This window comes from Cheilinus undulatus, linkage group 13, assembly GCF_018320785.1.
Source record: "Cheilinus undulatus linkage group 13, ASM1832078v1, whole genome shotgun sequence".
NCBI classification, from domain to species: Eukaryota; Metazoa; Chordata; class Actinopteri; order Labriformes; family Labridae; genus Cheilinus; species Cheilinus undulatus.
This window is the reverse complement of record NC_054877.1, coordinates 21,497,306-21,514,709: the sequence shown is the minus strand read 5'-3', so window position 1 is coordinate 21,514,709 and position 17,404 is coordinate 21,497,306. Positions and strand designations below refer to the sequence as shown.

Genomic DNA, 17,404 nt, shown 5'->3' with positions numbered 1-17,404 from the left:
TTAGAAGAGGGGGAGTGTGGGATGTGGGTCACGTTTTAAGGTGTTAAAGTGGTAATTAATTTCTATTTGCATCGAATACTTTGTTGTTGTGTTTGGGTCTTTGCAACAAATCAACATTCAGATGATTTCAGGCACCACTAGGGAAGACACTTCAAGGAAGTGACGGTGTGGTTGAAATCCCAGCTATCATTCATTGACATTGACAGATTTTACATATTGTTTTTCTGTTTTCCTTCCCACCTTGTTTTGTTCAAGGTTATTTTAACTTTCTCTGGCACTACTTCAGTCTCCTCAGTCTCTGGAGCAGCAGAGGCAATTTGAGCCATCTGTGTGTTTAGTGTCTGGCTTGCAGGTACCATCCTCCTTTGTTTCAAATCTCATTCATTACAGCAGAGGGAGGATGGCAGATCCATTATGGAAGCTGGTCTGTCTGTGTAGGTGCATTCTATCAGGACATAAGAAGAGGCCTGCCATTTAAAGCAAAGCGGTGCTGGTGTTGTGAGGCTGCTGCTGTAGCCACACCAAAGCACTTCATGGCATATCATCACATGCTGCACTGTAGATATTTTAAGCTACAAAGCACATCTTGAAAGAATGGACAGTTTGATTGAACACACTTTTTAAATGGGGTGTAAATGACATTTGGCAGAGCTTATTGGGTTTTGGAAAAAATAGCAGCCTGTTTCCTCTTATCACCTCTTCAATTTCCTGTTCAACCAAAAGTGAAGGGTCATTGTTCAGCCCGAAATACCATTCTATGCAATGAGGTGTCACTTCAGTGCATACGTTGGCATCTATCACTGTTGACTATATCTTAGAGGTTGTATGATCAGGATTCAGGATTCAATTCCTTTAGGATGAATACACTTAGAAGCCATGCTTTCTGATATTTGAGGCTGTATAATGCTAGTTTGAGATGGTCAACATGCTTACAGTGAATGTGCTTGGAAGCTGGTGCTCAGCTAACTGGTATACAAATCTATGTCCAACATGCTAAGCCAGTGTTTCTTGTTTTTTTTTTTTCTGCTGGGCACCCTTTCCACCCTTGATCTCAATACATCAACACATAAAAATATATCTGTGTACACAGAAAAACCAATCCCATGCAGGTAGGATGCACTACTAGTAGAGATGCATGATATTATCGGCATGATATTGGTATTAACAAATATTGGCCAATAAGTTAAATTTATGTGTGGGTAGATGTGAAAATTACTGCCAACGTTTACAACTGATATATCGGCTGTAAATATTGAGACATGTTTGATAAGTTTGTGTAGTTTTAGGCTGGACCAACAGACCTATATCTCTTTCATCTTTAAGGGTGCTTTCACATCTATGTGGTTTGGTCCGGACTTTCAGACTTTTCAGTTCAATCCGCACCTAAATGATGGGTTTAAAATCTCCCATGGACCAAGGTCCGAACCAAACAGCCAGACCTTGGTCTTAGCTAAAGAGGTAGTCTTGGCCCGGACCAAACTGAGCTACAGTCTGGTACATGCCCAGTGTAAAAGGAATGTTTTGAAGGGTTTGGACCTTCATATAAATTACAGGAAATTATGACATGAGAACCAGAAAAAGGAGATCCAACACCAAAACAGAATGAGTCAAGAAGCATATGGGGAAAAGAGGAGACGTTTGGTCTGACAATGTTATTAGGGGCCAACTGTAAAAGACATGGAAACTTTCCAACTATTTTTTAAGAGGATGAAAGAGAGAGGATATAAGAAGACGGGAGGACAGTACCACCTTAAGATAAAGAAACTGCAGCAGCAGTATATGAGGGTGCGCCATGCTCTCTGAAAACTCTGAGCTTCCACGAATCACAGCATTCATCTTCTGTCTCGAATCAGCATACCATGGCTTGCAGGATTGAATACTGCCTTCTCTTTTCCTGTTCACAAAGATAATGTTGTCATCTAATGAGGAAATTCATAAGGCGAACACAGGACAGCCATATACACTGCTCTTTGAGTTTGAGCATGGTAGTGGTTAATCAACAATAATATGATGGTGGAAAAAAACTATTTCATTCATTGTTTACAACATACGAGCTATTATTTTTTTTTACTGTGGACTAAGATTATCACAATACCAGAATTTTGAGCTTAAATACAACACTTATAATACAGATTTTGTTGGTTTAAAACACAGTGAATCAAAAAGAATGTCATATATTTTGACAACCTTATTAAGGCTCACTAACTGATCAACATTGCTACCCATAAGGCAGTGCTGCTAGCTATAAATGTACAGACATTTTTCTGCATAGATATGATCTCTACATTGCACCTGAACTAAATGATTTCCTTTTCACAGGTCCAGGAAGCTGCTGCCCCTCCAGTCATGTCAAAGGATTTGAAGGAAATAACATTTCCATCACGAAATATGGACAGCCAACTCAAACGCAGAAAGAGAGACTGGGTCATCCCCCCAATCAACGTCCCAGAGAACTCACGAGGCCCGTTCCCGCAAGAGCTTGTCCGGGTATGTAACTCACCCGAATACATACATGTGGAGATCACACAGACACACATGCACTCTGACGACTCAAAGGAAAATGCATTTTTTCTGGTATGACAACCTCAAAGGTCCCCGTTGCCCTTAGATCCCACTCAGGGGGTCGCAGCCTTGAGCCTGGGGCTTTCAACAAAATGTTTTGTATTTACAGCACTTAGCTAAAGGTCAGAGCTCTTTTTTTCCCGCTGTATTATTTATCTTTTGTTTCAGGGGGCGGTTGGTTTCATTGTAACCTGGCATTATTGAGAAGCAGAGAGAAATCTGAAGTGCTCACTATCTCGATTGCTCCTCAGCCGGGCTGTTGAGATATTACGCTTCTTTTATCTAGGCTCAAGGACACACGGGGCTCGATTCATTTGCATCAATTCTGTGGTCAGGGCTGGGTGTGGGTGGCTGACAGAGGACAAGCAATACTGGGGACAGCTAAGAACTCGATCCTTTTCAGCATATTAAGCTGACTTCCTTAGCCAGTGTTAAGTCCTGTACATGCTATTTGTATGTATTATATTTAATCCGGCCATATTAGAAGGGATGTTTCTGGGCTTTAGCGGATGATATCTGAACGAGGAAATGCTCTGTTTGCTCAGCATGGATTCAGGGTGAAAGCACAGAGAGTCTCGGCTTACATGGCAGGCAGAATAGACAGCAGAGCCAAGACAGGACTTCAATACTCTACAGACACATGCACTCTGTATATGTACCGTTGTATTAACACAGCAGGCTATTTTTAATCTAGTGCTCTGACTGATGCTGGAATTATTGGTTAAGAAGTCATTCTACATGCTGGAAGTTTACCTCCAATATATACAGTGCTTAACAAATTTATTAGACCACCCTAACCCTAACCAAAGTAAGGTTTATGCCACAGCTGCCCTAAATTAACAGCATTGGTAATTACCAAAATCATTTTGTTATGTTTCTGCAATGGTTAATACACCAATATGTAGAAGCTCTTTAACCCAAATGATATTTTTAATGCTAAAATATAACTATTAATGTTATCCATGAATTTTCAAATTTACTGATTTACAAAAAAAACTGAAAAAATAGTAAAGCACATTAGTATTTCTTGTTTAATATGTGAAATTATAGTTCTTTACTTGCATTCCTGAACAGAAAAATGAGTTTTAGTGGTTGAATGTTATGCTTGATTAATTTCTGACTTCTCAGAGAAGCCCAGTGAGCCGGCTTAAATTTGGGTGAACTCAGTTTGAAATTCCTCATTCCTGTTCAAAATGGTAAAACATGGAGAGCTCACTGAAAATGAAAGCGTCCGCATCAAAGCACTTCATGATGCTGGATGGTCTCTGAGACGAATATGATAGGTGGTCTAATAAATTTGTTAAGCACTGTATTTGCAAAACAAACTTTTTTTTTTAAATCAGATTTTCTGGGAGATTTTCTGCTTTTCAGTGCTTTTATTATTGCTTTTGCGTGCTGCACATAAATTCGTACAGGTTTGACAGTAAGAGGATCAGTGTACATCCATTTGCACCTAAACTTTTAATACATAAGCCATTCGGTTCTAAGGAAATATCCCTTTTAATGTTATCAAACAATATTTGTTTATGTTTTCTGCATTGTTTTAAATTTTGTTAACAAATCTTTGCTCCCACAGATCCGCTCAGACCACGACAAGAACCGTTCCCTTAGATACAGTGTCACAGGCCCGGGTGCTGACCAGCCCCCCACAGGTATCTTCATCATCGACCCAATCTCTGGAGAGCTTTCTGTCAACAAACCTCTGGATCGAGAACACATACCCAGTTTCCATGTAAGTCAAACACAAGATTTTATTTTAGATAAGCTGTAAATCAGGGTTCCTGCAAATCCTTGAAGAGTCTTAATTAGTCTTGAATTGTACATTTGAATTTAAGGCCTTAAAAAAGGCTAAAAGACTGAACTTTACCAGTGAAAAGTCTTAAATTTTAGAGGAGTCTTTGACTAAGACACGTGCTTATCCATTCTTATAGCCCAATGGTTCCCAACCTAGGGTTCCGGCACTCCCTATGGGCGGCGCCAAAGTTTTTGGTGGGGTGCAGGACCCTGTCTGCTCTGACCTTGTCAAAATAAGATGTACATAATTTTTTAAAAATGAAATAAACTTAGCACAAAAAGTAAGGAAATTTGTGTTTGGTAGATTATGTCTTTGTTGTAACAGTGCTTCTTGGTAATAAATCTTATACTGCTGAAAAGCCTGTTTATCACCCTTTTAAGTGGTGCCACATTTGTAAGAAACATGCATTTGTGGGATGAGCAGCAGAGCTGTGTATGTGGGTTGCGCCCATGAAAAATTTGCCAGATCTTCTCTGCCGATGCCAGTCAGCTTATTTTGCTGCTGCTACTGACTCTTGTATTGAGCCTCTGGTACCCCCAGGTGCTGCCAATCAGGTGCCTTTTTAATTATTTTGAGTTTTTTCCAGAAAATTTTGTAGGACAACTTTTAGAGTTGGCCTAATATGTTGTTGTAATAATTGTAGTAATGAATGGTTTATACATAAATCTTTTTTAAGGATCAATTGTGTGTAAGCCTATTATGTTAGGATTTTGTCAAAACAATGAAAATTGATTTGTATTTTTTTCCATGAGGGTCCTGGGGGGGCTTATCTTTTCTTAGATACAAGTAGGGGTGGCTCTAAGGAACAAAGGTTGGGAACCACTGCTCTAGCCAACCTTATATGAGATTTAATATCTTCCTCCACGAGTTGTGGCATAATTATTCTCCAGAGTTCAGGGAATTCATTTCCTCAAAGAGGACCCCCAGAGCCCTCTTTTATTTCATCTGGATTACTGTGATCAAACATTGTGTTATAAATTACCGGTCCAATTCTCTAACATCCGAGCTACCAGGTTGGCCACTTAAAAAACATGTACACCACCCGTATTTTAACATATTTTTCCTTACAAAACAGCATTATTCTTCTTTTTGATTGTTACATTTTTTTTAGAAATTACCAAATACAATTCAACATTTTATAAACAGTTCATTAAATCAGAAAAATCAGCCCTGGTCTGGTTTACTGAAAAAATCTCATGCATTTCATATTTGACTGTTTACGACACATACAGTGGTGTTAATTTTTCTCAGTTCAGGTCTTAAAAGGTATAAAAAACTCTTAAATTTGATTTTTAAAAGTGTGTAGGACCCCTGGTTCATGATATTTTTCATTCTTGAAAATATTTACTTTCATTCGAATTCATCCGGAGAAAAGGGTTCTTTTTGTTCCTACCGATCAGCATGTGCTTCTGAGTCATGTGTTGCCCGTACAGATTCCTCAGACAAAAAAGTAGACTGGGGTCTCCCTGGAAATCTGACTGATCCGTCTGAGAATTTAAAGGATTCAGCGTGATGTTTTTGAGTGTGTTAGATGTATTATGATAACCCCTGGCTGCTTCACAGCTGCTTTGTTCATTAGAGGTTTTCTCATTACATTTGAATAGACTTTAAATTATATAGTTTAGTTTTTAATGCTTTTAGCTTTTTGATAATTTATGTGCTCTGACACAAACTGGGCGACATCAAGCAGAGATGTAGTTTAAAAGAATCATACACTGAACTTTCTTGAGTCTGTAATAAGTCCCATAATGGAAACAGAGAACAATTATGCCAAAATGCTCTCACTGATAATGGATACTGGTTGAATTTAAGCTGTCATTTGACTGTAAATGGAAGAGAACTAAATGAGCAGCTCGTTGATTCACTTCAGTATGATACTGATGTTTTAGATCGCAAGTTTGTGTGTCTATTGTAATATTGAAGTTAATTTTGTACTATTTCTAAGGTTATAAAACATATCTTTTTGTACTAAAATAAGACCGTGAGGTACATCATGTCAAGACATTTGAAGAATACTAGATCAGAGCCTGTCAATCATTCATACATACTTCACAACTGAAAAAAAATCAAGAGCATGGATTGGTGGGATCAAAATTTAGATATATCAGAGAGTTCAAATCCTGTATGAAGCACTAACCTTGGAGTTGTTTGTATGCAGGAGAGTTACGCTTGAAGTGCATATAAATTCAGCAAACCCGAGTTGTTTTCGTAAAAACAGAGCTGAACCTGTGCTGACCCAGTGTAGGCAACAGTGCTGAGTATCTGTTTCAAGAGAGGAACATAAAAATGCAGCTAAAAAGGCTTATGTTGTTGTTGACTCCAGCAGGTATCTTACTAAATCCAGTCGTTTGCTTCTCCCTTTGCTTTGCACATGATTGATTTTGTCGTGGGAAAAAAACTTGTTCTTTATGTAAACTGAATTTCTCTCTTGGTCACACGCTGGTAGGAAAAATGGGGTTTTCAAATGTTTACTCTTTTAAAGGATTTCAATGATGATAGTTGGAATAACATTTAACTTTTTGCTTTAAAGGAGAAGGTCATAATCCATTTCAATTGAGATTTTTATAGATTATTTTCTTAGCACTTCCAGTCCTTTTAAGACGCGTCTTTTGTCATATTTGGGTACAGCACAATTTTTAAAAAATAACTGTAGGTATGACAAACTGTTATGACTTATTGATTACATGAAAAGTTCTAAGAAAGCTGGAGATTTGAAGCCCCAGGACAACTCAAACCAAGGTTCATAGTTATTTCCAGGTCAAGTAAACAAATTAAGAAATTATTAATCCTTCTAAAAAAGTACATATTGTAATTTTGAATTTTGTTGATCAGAATAAACTATTCAGTTTAGAATCAAAACCCTAACACCCCTAATAGTCAGTGAAGTTAGTTGTGTTGGCAGATCAGTGGGTGACATTGAACTGTGTTTTTTTTTACCTCATATGTTGTTTGTTTCAAGTTGAGGATCGTGTGTTTATCTACAGTCCAGATGTGTTTGTGTTTCCCGCAGCTGAGGGCTCACGCGGTGGACCTGAACGGCAACCAGGTAGAAAACCCTATTGACATTGTGATCAATGTGATCGACATGAACGACAACAGACCTGAGTTCACTCATCAGATCTGGAACGGCACTGTTCCAGAGGGTTCCAAGCCAGGTAATAAACCCCTTAAAGTCAACACTACCTCACACTGTATGAGCAGCTGGTCGGCTGTAGTCTGAGCCGCCAGCTTCACACACTACTGCGTGTTAGCAGATCAAACGGTATTGATGGCATTCCTGTGGAGCACACTTTGTTAAGTTTGCTTCTAGTGTATCAAAGCTGATGTTTGTAGTTATAGCACTTTTAAGATCTTTGGACATCTTTTACACAGAATATAATTCAAAACAATTAAGAACATTTGTCTGACCAAAAGAAAATGAATTTTTAGAGAGATCATACTAAAATATTTCCACTTTGTCCTTCTGTTCCAAAGGAACCTTTGTCATGACGGTAACATCCGTCGACAAAGATGACCCTAAAACTGCAAATGGGATGCTGCGCTACAAGATCCTGTCTCAGAACCCGGAGAGTCCAACCTCCAACATGTTCACCATCAACAATAAGACTGGAGGCATCATCACAGTGGCTGCAGGGCTCGACAGAGAGGTGACTGACACACATCCCTTTTTTGTCCATACTTTCATTTCAGTCAGGACCACTTTGTCAAGAAACAAATGATTTGCGGCTGTAACTGCTTCTTTATAAGCAGTTATTAGTTAGCACTTATTTATGTTTGGCAATGTGGCTGCTCTGGGATCCCCCTGCCCTTCTTCAGGCCTACAGAGAGAGAGACACAAGCAGGAACAGCACATGTTCCTGCTCTACCTATACCCATAAGAAAAGCCTGAGGCAGGGAGAGGAAAAGCAAAAAAAAACAGAGCAGAGCAGGCATCAGTGACAACAACATGTCATTAATTAAAGCCCAATTTAGGAGGAGCTGGGTTGGAGGAGGGTTGCAAGAGCAACTTGCAGAGAGAGCAGCAAGGCGTAGCCAGGCTAAAGCAGCTTAAATAAGGCAGTCTGAGTGCTATTAGCCAATAGCGGGCTTAGAGCAAATCACCTAGCCATCAGCTGACGAGAGCTTGCATGAGATCAGCTGACTTCAATTGCGGCAGCACTTGACCTGCCTGAATTAACACTATACACTCAATTTTTGTGTTTTCCATATCTTTCCTCATCAGTACTCTTCTAACGATGCAATGTTTTCACTTCTCTACTTCCCATCGAATTGAGAGTTGTAAAATGACTTAGGAATTTAAGTGAAACTTTCATGAACAAGTTACTCCATTTTATCAACTAATTGTCCTCTTCATTTGCTGCCTGTCATCCATATCCTTTTCCATGTTAATATACAGAAAATGGTTCAAGCCGGTTTCAAAATAAGATAACAAAAAACAGCATGGGTGTATTTGCTTTTATCCAGACTGTCTGAGACCTAATGAACCACAGTGAATTTTTCTGATTACCAACTAAATGAGAAGTAGCAATGAACTGGATGTTTCATACTTATTTACTGTTACAAGGAGGCAGCATGCACCACCAAGCAGCTAAATGTTTTCATTCCTTCATTCATGCCTTCTCTGTCTTTCTGTCTCCAAAGCAGTAGCTTTAGTTGCATTTTCTGCCTCACTATTCCCCTGTCCTGTAAATGCAGCTATTTGTCATTTAATTGGATCGCATGGCTGTCTGTGGGAAAAAAATAAAATGATAAAGAAAGCTGAAGCCAGTTGGTGCAATTCTTGTGAGGGCAATCTGGCTAGGTGGCTGCTCAATCACTTCTGCCTTGGGGCCGCCGTTTTATGTTCGCCAGTTGCCACCATGAAAGTAATTTGCCCTACACTCATTACCCAGCAACTGGTCTGTCACCGCAGTGGCTTTTAATGTGAAAAGAGTCATTTGTTAGCTTTATGATGGTCTACAGCGCAAAGCTGCAAGTTTCACACGTACACTTGCAAAACCAAAATCCCCAGTAGACTGTATCAGAAAAGCACCATCTTTCACCATAATTAAAAAGCAAGGAAGCTCAGATTTATTTTGTTTTAGTTGAAGATATTTAGACAGGCAGGGCTACAGATATAATTGCTTGCAATATTTAGACAGTTGTTTCAATACAGTGCTTTGGGATTGTGGTTTGTGGCTCTGTGGTGTTTAGCTGCCTTATTTTAAGGGTTTTTGCCCTCATCTCCATACCTGAGGAACATATTTTGTGTAACAGCTTTCAGTTTAACAGCATTTCTGTTTGTAAAATTTTTAGATAACCAGAGTTTGTAATCATAGGATAAATAAAGAGGGAACTCCTACTCTGATTACGTTGAAATACTGTATTTTAGTTCACTACATAAGCTGACAAACTTTAACAAATTCCAATTTTGTAAACATGACTACAGATTTTGTTTAATTATTAAAAGATGAAAGAAGTGTTTTAATACCACTGTTATTTCTTTCTTTTTCTTTTCTCTTTTTTTTTCTTTCCTTGTGCTTCCAGAAAGTGCCTCAGTACACGCTGATCATCCAGGCCACTGACATGGAGGGCAACCCGATGTACGGTCTCTCTAACACAGCCACTGCTGTCATCAGAGTCACTGACATTAACGACAATCCACCTGAGTTTACTGCTGAGACGGTAAGAAACAAACTCTCATCTGAGACATCAACACAGCAATCTAAGCAAAAGGAAAGCACCACATGGGCCCCTGTTTCACTCCACTGTCTGCAGAAATATGCACTCAACCGTCACTTCTGCTCACTTACCTAGTTCTGCTGGCCAAGCAGTTCTGCAGCCATACAGATATACAAGTAGCCAGTCATGCGTGAAGTGTTATATCCTCCTCCAAATGTTGACACATGCAACTGCGGAGATGTCTGCCCAAGTGAGAGAGACACTTACTGTGCTGACGAATCTCTGAAATTTGTAATGCCACTGTTGGCATGACCATGACGACATGATAAGTTACCTCAGATGTCTATTTACCCGAGATTGGTCCTGCTGTGCTGCGAGAGGCCGGACTCAGGGTGTTTTCTGCTGCCGCTGCAGTATCACTAACAGCTGTTCTCTACGTTCATGGTTTATTCATGCAGTTTTTCGGTGAGGTTGAGGAAAATCGTGTGAATGTCATCGTGGCCAACCTGACAGTGACTGACAAGGACCAGCCCAACACGCCTGCGTGGAATGCAGTCTATAAAATTACCGGTGGCGACCCCACTGGCAGGTTCTCCGTGCCCACTGATCCCACCACTAACGAGGGCCTGGTTACGGTAGTGAAGGTAAGGCCTGCTCTTCTTACTCCACCCTGCATTATTCCTTAGAGATTCATGCTAGATGTGTTAATGCTCTACTGAGAGGGTTGGCTCTGGATTATCATCTGACTAGTAGAATATTTCCAGATTGTCTTTTCTGGGGGTTACTCAAAGGGGAAAAAAGTTACCAATCTCTTGTTTTATGATGATTTCCCTTGTGTTAACCAGTCTTTAACATACAGTTTATATGCTACCAGCCTGGTCTACATCTCTGTGCATCTTAGTACACTTTATCCACTTTTCCATCAGGTGGTCCAGTTTGACTGAGTACAGTGTTGTGTAGTTTGGCATGACAAACCCCTAAATAATTTGCATTTCCACAGACACCCGTACCCTCACTTGGTAGGTGGACTAGGCAACACATGTGACTTCACAGTCAGTGGGACTCTCTGCTGTTCAGCTGAGTTGAAAAAAGTTTTTACTTGTGACAGAAATTAGAAGGGAGGCAGCAGGAAATGGCTTTATTTCAACTGAAAAGTGCAGTCTTTTTAATAACTGCATCTTGATGATGTTCACCTTGGTCAGCACAGATCCTCAGCTGATGAAATGTTTATACAGATGTTTGGAGCCGTAACAGTACATTAATGAAGACAACAAGATGAAGCAGGGCTGTTACAGTAGGCAACACAAGCATTCAGTTAGTGATTAATATAATCTAAACTCAACTCCTCTTACTTTCCTCTTACTGTAAAGCAAAATGAAGACCTTGAATTCCAGCAGATCAGCCAGACAGTTAAATAATATCTAAAGTGACCAGGCAACTATGGGTTATGCTTGAAAGCTGTACGTATTGTCATGCTAGGTCTGCTTAACACAGCTAATTTTATAGAGGACAGACAAAATCATCCAAGTCAAGTTGACCAGTATTTATCAAAGATTAAATGAAGTAGCCTTTATGTAATAACTGGATTTCTATTTGGTTAAATACTTAAGTTATTTCCGTGAACGCTTTATGAAGTGAACATATGCTTTTAACATTTTCTTATGACATAACATAAAAGTTAAGAGCTGTACCGTGAAAATTTGTCACATTAAAAATAAACTTAAGATTTATCTGGTGAGATTAAATAAGCAATCCTGGGTAGGTTGATCTTGTTTAAAAAATAGGCTACACACAAAGTTTTGCAAACGGATTCAACAACCACAGAGCAATTTTTTCACAGGTTACCTAAAGTTAAAAAAGATGTGAACTAATCACAGTCCACATATCCCTGTATTAAGCAGATATTGGTGTGTTTTGCTCCCTTTTCACCCACGTCTCATAGGTCAGGCAGCTGTGTTTTGCAGCCTGGCTAAACAGTCATGATGTCAATGCAAATCCCTTATTCTGTGTTTAACTCCACCCTCATGGGTTGGATAGGTAAGCTTGGCACCCCTATGGAAGAGTGCCTTAAAAGTGGGACGGTACAGGTCAGTTGTTTGGGAATCCTTTCCAACTTTTGGTAATGGCAATGCAAATAAACACATACGGTGCCATACCAAACAGAACCAGACCGCTCAGTGGAAACGACCTATTTGAGCAGTGAAGTGGCTGCTTCCAAAACACAATAAAAGGGAAAAAATTCCAATAGCACTGGATCACAGGCAATGTGTTTAGTGGTGGCTGTGCACGAGCTAATGAAGGCCTAGGTCTGAGCATTTTCTTAGTTTTATTATAATGGTTGTACATGTGCTTTTAATAGGACAAAGCACACTTTGTAGATGAGAAATAAGGTATTAAAATTGTGTCTTATACACGAGATTTTACGGTATTTGCTAGGCCTGGGTTCAAAAGATCGATTCTCCGATTCAGATCGATTTTTTTTTTTTTTTTCTGATATCAATTCATAAAATCCAAAGATCGATCTTAGTATTTGCCTTTTTGCCTCTCCTGTCAGCTCCTCGCGCTACCAGTCGCAGACTTGACCAGCACTCACTTCTAAAAACATTTAGACTCTAAGTCATCTAATCAATCATCTAATTTTGGATATCTGGGCGTGTTATTGATACGAGCTGCATATCTCTTCTTCAAACGTAAACTTCCGCCGGTGGAGCTCTGCAGGTGGAGAGCGCTTAGGCCGCTGCTGCTACAGACCGAGCAGACTCACACACACAATAGCGATGGGTCTGGGATTGCTACGTTTAAGAGGAGCAAACCCAGACTGATTTGTGAAACCCCTGGCAGCTCTGCTCCACTGAAGGAACCTCCAAACTTGACTGCATTTTGGATTTAAACACTACAAATACAGAGGCAAACTGAACAAAAAAGACCATATCCAGGATGAGCCACATGGAAGTAAAAACGTGATAAAAATACTTCTAGTTTAGGGTCAATTTTTGATGCAAACCCTAAATTTTTTTTTTTTATTATGTGGCTAGTTGGAACATTCTTTGCACCATTTCCAACTAAAGTTCTCTGAGTATCTCTTAAATGTAGAAGCAACATAGTCCTTTTTTTTAAAATAAGATATCTCTACAATGGATCGATATTGAATCGAATCGAATCGAGATTTGAATCGAATCAGGGCCTTGAGAATCGGAATTGAATCGATTCAGGAAATCAGTGGCAATACCCAGCCCTAGAATTTGCTTTGTTATATATTTTTACTGCTATTTTTGTTGTTAGTTTATTGATTACAACTATATTACTATTCTTATTTTGTTTTCCCTTAATTTCATCAACTTTATAAGCCTTTGATATTTGGTATTTACTCTTTTAAAGGAACCAACCACAGATTTTTGCACATTTGTAACCACATTTGGAGTGACAATGAATGTCTAGTCTTGAGATATCATAAGACATTATATTCAGCTTTTTGACTATGAGAGCTTGTCAACAATCTGTATTGTTTGAAGAAGAGTAACCTGAGTCTTGATCAGATAAAATCGAAGACCACTGTGTATTTGTTAGCTGATGACAGAAGGGTACAGTCTCTTTATCTTATCCCTCTGTCCTTTGTGAGCTCTCACAATAAGACTTTTTCAGACAGGAGGAAGCTAGAGCTTTAATTCTTCCCTTCCTCGCCAGTTTCACATCACCAGAGACAGTGATGCGAATTCCTTTTATTTAATTTATGCCGCGTTAAGATGTTTGAATGCCTTTGTGTTCTCCTCTCTCACTGTTTTCCAGCCCATTGACTATGAAATCAGTAGAACATATGTGCTGACAGTGGAAGCAAGGAACGAGGTACCCCTGGCCAGAGGCATCCACTCCCCTCGTCAGTCCACCGCCACTGTCTCCATCAGGGTGATAGATGTCAATGAGAGTCCTTACTTCGAGCCCAACCCCAAACTCATCAGACTGGAGGAGGGAATGATGCCAGAGTCGACACTGACCACCTTTACTGCACAGGACCCTGATCGCTTCATGCAGCAGAGCATCAGGTAGGTTTTTACAGAAGGCAGAGTTCGGCTCTGCAAATCATTATAAACCTTCAAAAGAGTCAAGCCCTGTTTACAGATGTGGAAAATTTCTCCAACCTCTAAAGTTTGGTTAATTTCCTCCAGTATCTGCCTCCCCTAAGCATCCAACACAGCTGTTAAAGCACACATTTAGCTTAACTATTTGGAAACAACAGTAGTGAGGATACGGGTATTTCATCTCTGATACTGAGTGGAACAATGGCGACATGATCAGTTTAGATGACTTGCTTCATCACTCATGCTCAAATAAAACTATGCAGCAAGCATTTCTCCATCTCATTGTTTTTGAACAAGCCCTACTTTTTTCCCTTTTCATCATCAGACGTCTTGCCTCACAGCTGTTTGGCCGTGGAAGTGTTTATCTGCCTGAAAACAGTCTGTGTGAAATGAGCTAGCTTTGTAATTCCACGGTTTGTCCTACAAATTAGTTTGAGCTACTGATAACAACAAGCTGCTTCGGTCTCCCCTGTGAGGCTGTTCGCAAAAGTTAGAATAATTATTCAAAATGTGTCGTGTCTAAAATATTTATTTTATGTAAACAAATAAAACAAAAAGCTTTTTCGAGAAGGAGATGGCAGACTGGAAAAGGAGAGTAAATTAACTGAGATTTTCTCCAGCACATAACAGAACTGAACCTTATTAAACTTTATCACAACTCGTTTGAGAGAACTTGCAGATAAGCACAGCCTTGAAATTCAGTTAGATGAACAATATGAATGAATCCTTGTGTTAAATACTTTTTTCTTCCCTCAGATACTCCAAACTCTCAGATCCAGCCGGCTGGTTGAGGATTGACCCGAACACAGGCCGAATCACAACAATTGCTATCTTGGACCGAGAGTCACCCTATGTGAAGAACAGTCTGTACAATGCAACCTTCCTGGCTTCTGATAGTGGTAGGTAACAGTTTTAAGTGGTGCTGCAGTTCACACCAACAAAACAGCTTGTTGATCTGCTTTGATGCACCATGTTACATGGTCTAGGTGTTTTAGACATGCTGTTGCACAAGCCCTTTAGTGCAAGCCTTTATTGTCAGAGCATTCAGGAGGAGATAATGCTGCCTCTTCAAAAGGAAGCAGAGTGAAAGTCTAACATAGCATTCCTCTGAAAGGTCAGTCTCAAACTAGACCCACTTTGACTTCCTCTGTGATATATTTATATATTTCTCATACAGAGGAAGAAAGTGCACAAACTTTCCTTATCAGGTGGAAAAGACTATCTCAGTTACAGCCACAAAAGACATCCTCCATACCTGAAGGTCAACCATGTACCAGGCACTCTGCTTGTCTGTGACACTGACCACATAAGTTGAAGGTTAATGGGCGAGCAATCCCCAAACTATCCAGCATGTGGATATATTCACCTCTTCCCTGCACTGGTGGGATTTACCTCTGTTCAGGTTTACCCTGTTCTGTGGAGCATAGCTTAGGCCAATAGGCTTAAAAACTCTACCAATAAAGAGGTTTCTCAGCATTAATGGGTCAGGATTGGATGACTAGCTCCTTTGAGCGTGGCCTGAATGATAAAAAAGCCTCTTAGCTGAGTGAATACATAGAGGAGCCTGAGAGCAGCGACAGTGGGCTCTGTTTGTCTGCTTTAGTATTCCCATCCCGTGTCCTTCGTCAGGAAGACGTTCTTTGGACACACATACTCTCACACTTCCCAAACGTTCTGATATCTCCCTCTTTCTGTCTTCCTCCTCACTTGAGATTAGATTCTCAGATCAGTATGCAGTTTGGATGGGTCCTCAGCCACTTGAGTAAATAGCTGTTTAGAGTGTCTTATTAGAACATGAGACTCAAATAAAAACTCCATATTTTACTTCTCTGTGTCCACTAAGAGATGGCATTTCTATAGTGCATAGTCCTATACGTACGCAAATATATAAAAATCCCTTTCCTCATAAATATGCATGTTCTGAGTGTATGTCATTTGCTTTTGCAGGTAAACCTTCAGCAAGTGGCACAGGCACTCTCCAAATCTACCTACTGGATATCAACGACAACGCTCCTAAAGTGTTCCCTCAGGAGGCAGAGATATGTGAAAAGCCTGAGCCAAATGCCATCAATATCACAGCGCTTGATGGAGACTTGAACCCCAACGCCGGGCCGTTTGCCTTCGAGTTAGCCCACCGACCCTCTGATGTGAGGAGAAACTGGACCATTACGAGAATCAGTGGTAAGACATGGAGCACACTGACTATTTCACATCATTAACCCAGAATTATAGCCTTATTAAATACTAATATGCAGCATGCTTGTTGTTTCAGCTTGTTTGGCTTCCACACACTTTTATTTTTTAATAAAAGAAGAGAAGATGACCCTTTGAGCATTTTACCATAACAGGCTTGTAATAATTTAAGAGAAAACTGTTAATAAGTGTCAAACTGCTGAAAGGTCAGGTAAAGCTGAGACAGCCAGTAATATTATACTATAATTACAAAAGAGCCCTTAATTGTTTATGCTAATTGGAGCCAAAAATATGAGCACAGGTAATAATTTGTTGTGTGTTAGCTATTAGACAGTGTGAGTTGAAAAGCAGTGAATATATCTTAATAGGATAATGGCATTTGGATTACAGCTGCTGGGAATTTAGCCTAAGCAGCATTATCAAAAAGGTATTCAGTGGATTTATGAGCTTCCAATCTAAATCCTAACCATGTTTTGGATTAGATATGCTGATGCAACTTTCAGGTATGAATTTGCGCTGCATTTTTGTAGTAATTTGAGTGTAATCGGGCTGTGAACACACATCTTTACGAACCACCATGCGGAGTATGGATTTAATCCTTCCTGAAAGACTTCTCTGCCATATAAACATGATTTTTTTTTTTTACACAATGAGTCGCTGAATTTCTGCATTGGGGAGCTCACTCTCTGATTCTTTCTTTTCTCCTTTTAACCTCTCAGGTGACTACGCTCAGATGAGCCTGAAGATTGGCTTCCTTGAAAGTGGCATCTATGAAGTCCCCATTATAATCACAGACTCGGGAAACCTGCCCATGTCCAACACTTCCTATCTGAGGATTAAAGTGTGCCAGTGTGACATCAATGGTGACTGCACTGACCAGCAGCACATCATGGCTGCCGGTCTGGGCACTGGTGCCATCATCTCCATCCTCCTCTGCATCATCATCCTCCTCAGTGAGTGTCTGGGCGCTTCTCTCACAAAGCTCATCACACGATCACACACAGGGATTATAAAGGCAGCTAAACATGATCCGAGGCAACGCTAGATTACTGTGGGATTACAAAAAAATAGCCTTGATCAGGGCCCTCATCCTGGCTCCAAAACAATGGATCAGATT

General features: G+C 39.9%; 1 protein-coding gene across 1 annotated transcript in view; it reads left to right on the top strand.

Moving 5' to 3' along the window:
- cdh2 (cadherin 2, type 1, N-cadherin (neuronal)) overlaps positions 1 to 17,404 on the top strand; it is an 84,711-nt gene that overhangs the window by 54,123 nt on the left and 13,184 nt on the right. The window contains exons 4-13 of the mRNA XM_041803542.1: positions 2,320 to 2,487; positions 4,139 to 4,294; positions 7,368 to 7,512; positions 7,832 to 8,004; positions 9,884 to 10,021; positions 10,477 to 10,662; positions 13,805 to 14,058; positions 14,851 to 14,993; positions 16,042 to 16,275; positions 17,007 to 17,240. Coding sequence (XP_041659476.1) covers positions 2,320 to 2,487; positions 4,139 to 4,294; positions 7,368 to 7,512; positions 7,832 to 8,004; positions 9,884 to 10,021; positions 10,477 to 10,662; positions 13,805 to 14,058; positions 14,851 to 14,993; positions 16,042 to 16,275; positions 17,007 to 17,240 — 1,831 coding nt within the window. The remainder of the gene's footprint in view (positions 1 to 2,319; positions 2,488 to 4,138; positions 4,295 to 7,367; positions 7,513 to 7,831; positions 8,005 to 9,883; positions 10,022 to 10,476; positions 10,663 to 13,804; positions 14,059 to 14,850; positions 14,994 to 16,041; positions 16,276 to 17,006; positions 17,241 to 17,404) is intronic.